Source organism: Vigna umbellata, chromosome 9 (assembly GCF_029865625.1).
Source record: "Vigna umbellata cultivar VRB3 chromosome 9, Vumbellata_1.0, whole genome shotgun sequence".
Classification (NCBI taxonomy): domain Eukaryota; kingdom Viridiplantae; phylum Streptophyta; class Magnoliopsida; order Fabales; family Fabaceae; genus Vigna; species Vigna umbellata.
Window position 1 is genome coordinate 23237221 of NC_142173.1, and position 2323 is coordinate 23239543.

Genomic DNA, 2323 nt, shown 5'->3' on the forward strand with positions numbered 1-2323 from the left:
ATTCAAGATTTTTTAATTTTAATTGAGAATTTATTTTGATTGAATTTAGAATTTTTTTTCTAAATTTTATAAAAAAAACCAGTAATATATAAGAGATACTTAATTCAAACTTAACATTAATATATATCTTCTATTAGAAAGTTCCAAAACAATTTTTACAAAACTAATGTACCTTTTGTTTTTAATTTACTAAAATGGGCAATATAAAGAAAAATACGTGACTAAATTATCATCGTAGCACAATTTTATTACGAAGAAATCATATAAAAATAATATGACTTTAGTATAAATATTTTTAAATTAAAATCGTCCAGAAGAATATGTATTATTTTAGTTTAATTTTGATAGAATTTATTTGAAATTAATATGGCTTTAAGTTAAAATATTTTAAACTAAAATCTTAGACCCTTGACACAATTTTTTCACGGTAAAATGTAACTATCACTAGTAAACCATATGCATAATGTTCTTAAGAGTAAATTTATTTTGAAAACAATAACCTGCTTTAATAGATAGTCTAGATCATCAATGCATCTTGCAGTGACGGCGGGTAAGTCAGAAAGTCATCGAACTTAATTCTTCAATTAAAGCTATCAAATCAGAGTCAGAGGATCCTCCTTCTTCCATGGCAAGCCTAGCCTGCTTCGAGAGGTTCTTTGCGCTGTTCCTCATTACAATGGCTGCTTCCCCAGTCATTATGCTCTTCACTGCCTTCTCCAACGCATCCCATGAAACACTATCTCCTTCTAATCCATTCCACTTTTTGGCACCGACAGGTACCCCAATTTTAAGGACTTCTGTTACCAATTTCTCATTGAAAAATTGGTCGGCATAAATTGGCCATGTTATCATGGGAACCCCAGCAGTCACTGATTCCAAGGTTGAATTCCATCCACAATGGGTCACAAATGCTCCCGTTGCCTTGTGTTCAAGAATTAACACTTGAGGTGCCCACCCTCTTATGATTATTCCCTTCCCTTCCATCCTTCTCTCAAATCCATCAGGTAGCCATTCAACTTCATCTTCTTTGCTTTTCCTCACCACCCATATGAATGGTTGCCCTGAAGCCTCGAGACCAATAGCAATCTCTCTAAGTCGAGAATCAGATAACAGTGTTGTACTTCCAAAGCATGCATAAACAACTGAGTTGGGTTTCTTTGTGTCAAGCCATTTTAGACACTCGTATTCATGCACAGACGCCTCCTTTCCTCTGTGCGCCTTTTCTTCGACGTCCCTGTTGCAAAGAGATAAGGGACCAATATGCCATGCTTTTCTTCCAAGCACCTTGCTGTAAAGATCCGCATAATCCTTCTCGAGTGCGTAGAAGGTATTAACAACAACCCCATGGCTTCTCAACTCTGATTCGTTTGCTTCCCTCAACAATTTGATCATGGTCGTTCGGTCACCCGTGCCATAAGATCTCAACGACGTCCTTGCTATTTTAATCTCACCCGGAAGATTAGGAATGGTGAGTGACTCAGAATCGGAAGAAACATCGTTGTTAGGGTCGATAAGTTGCATACACGTTGTAGCACAGAGTGAAAAGAGACTAGTTCCATGGAAGACGAGCCTAGGAATTCCAAATTTGGCGGCAGAATCAGTTGCCCATGGGAAGAACATATCAGCAACAACGCAATTTGGACGTTGCTCGTGCAATAGTTGTTCAAGTGGCTCTTGTAGCAAAGAGGTGGCCAGAAAGAAACTTTCAATCAAATATGGGTTAGTGATTGAATCAGTAATTTCAAGGCCATCAGGTAAACCAACCTCTGCAGAAGAGAACTTGATGGTTTGGATCTGGATCTCGTTGTCAGTTTTTGCTTTTCCAATGGCTTTAGAGATAAAAGGTGCGTTGCCTGGTGTGGTGATAATGGTGGCCTTCACACCCTTTTCTGCAAATAATTTAGCCATGTCAACTGTTGGTATTATATGACCATAAGCCAAGAAGGGAAAGAAGAAAATGTGCAGACTATGCTGTTCAATACTGCTACCCATTTTTCTCTTTACTAAGTATAACTATGTAAACTTTGCCCCTCAAGCTTAAATAATGAGGAATATATGTACATAAGGCCTTTATATATATTGAGAGGTCCAGAAACCTTCATAAATACGGCAGAGAAAGACCAGATAGTATAGTTGCAATGAGTATATTTTACGTCCACAAAAATATTACTTTTTAATATTAAATTCTAATAATGTAACTGATGACGCTTGAGAACTGTTATTTTTATATCTAAAATTAACTTCAATTATAACCTCTATGACTTAGAAATTAGTTTGAACTCATGATTTTGTTGAATTGTTGGAAATAAGAGAATTGGACACG

At 36.4% G+C, this 2323-nt stretch overlaps 1 protein-coding gene across 1 annotated transcript; it reads right to left on the reverse strand.

Moving 5' to 3' along the window:
- Positions 1-333: 333 nt before the first annotated feature.
- Positions 334-2058, reverse strand: LOC148192956 (scopoletin glucosyltransferase-like). Its single transcript, XM_088098048.1, has one exon. It carries the CDS (start codon positions 1990-1992, stop codon positions 556-558), a length of 1437 nt encoding a protein of 478 aa, XP_087954174.1. The 5' UTR covers positions 1993-2058; the 3' UTR covers positions 334-555.
- Between the last annotated feature and the right edge of the window lie 265 nt (positions 2059-2323).

Excerpts from the sequence above, each read along its gene's own strand:
- LOC148192956 (XM_088098048.1), bottom strand. The coding sequence starts at position 1,992 with ATGGGTAGCAGTATTGAACAGCATAGTCTGCACATTTTCTTCTTTCCC.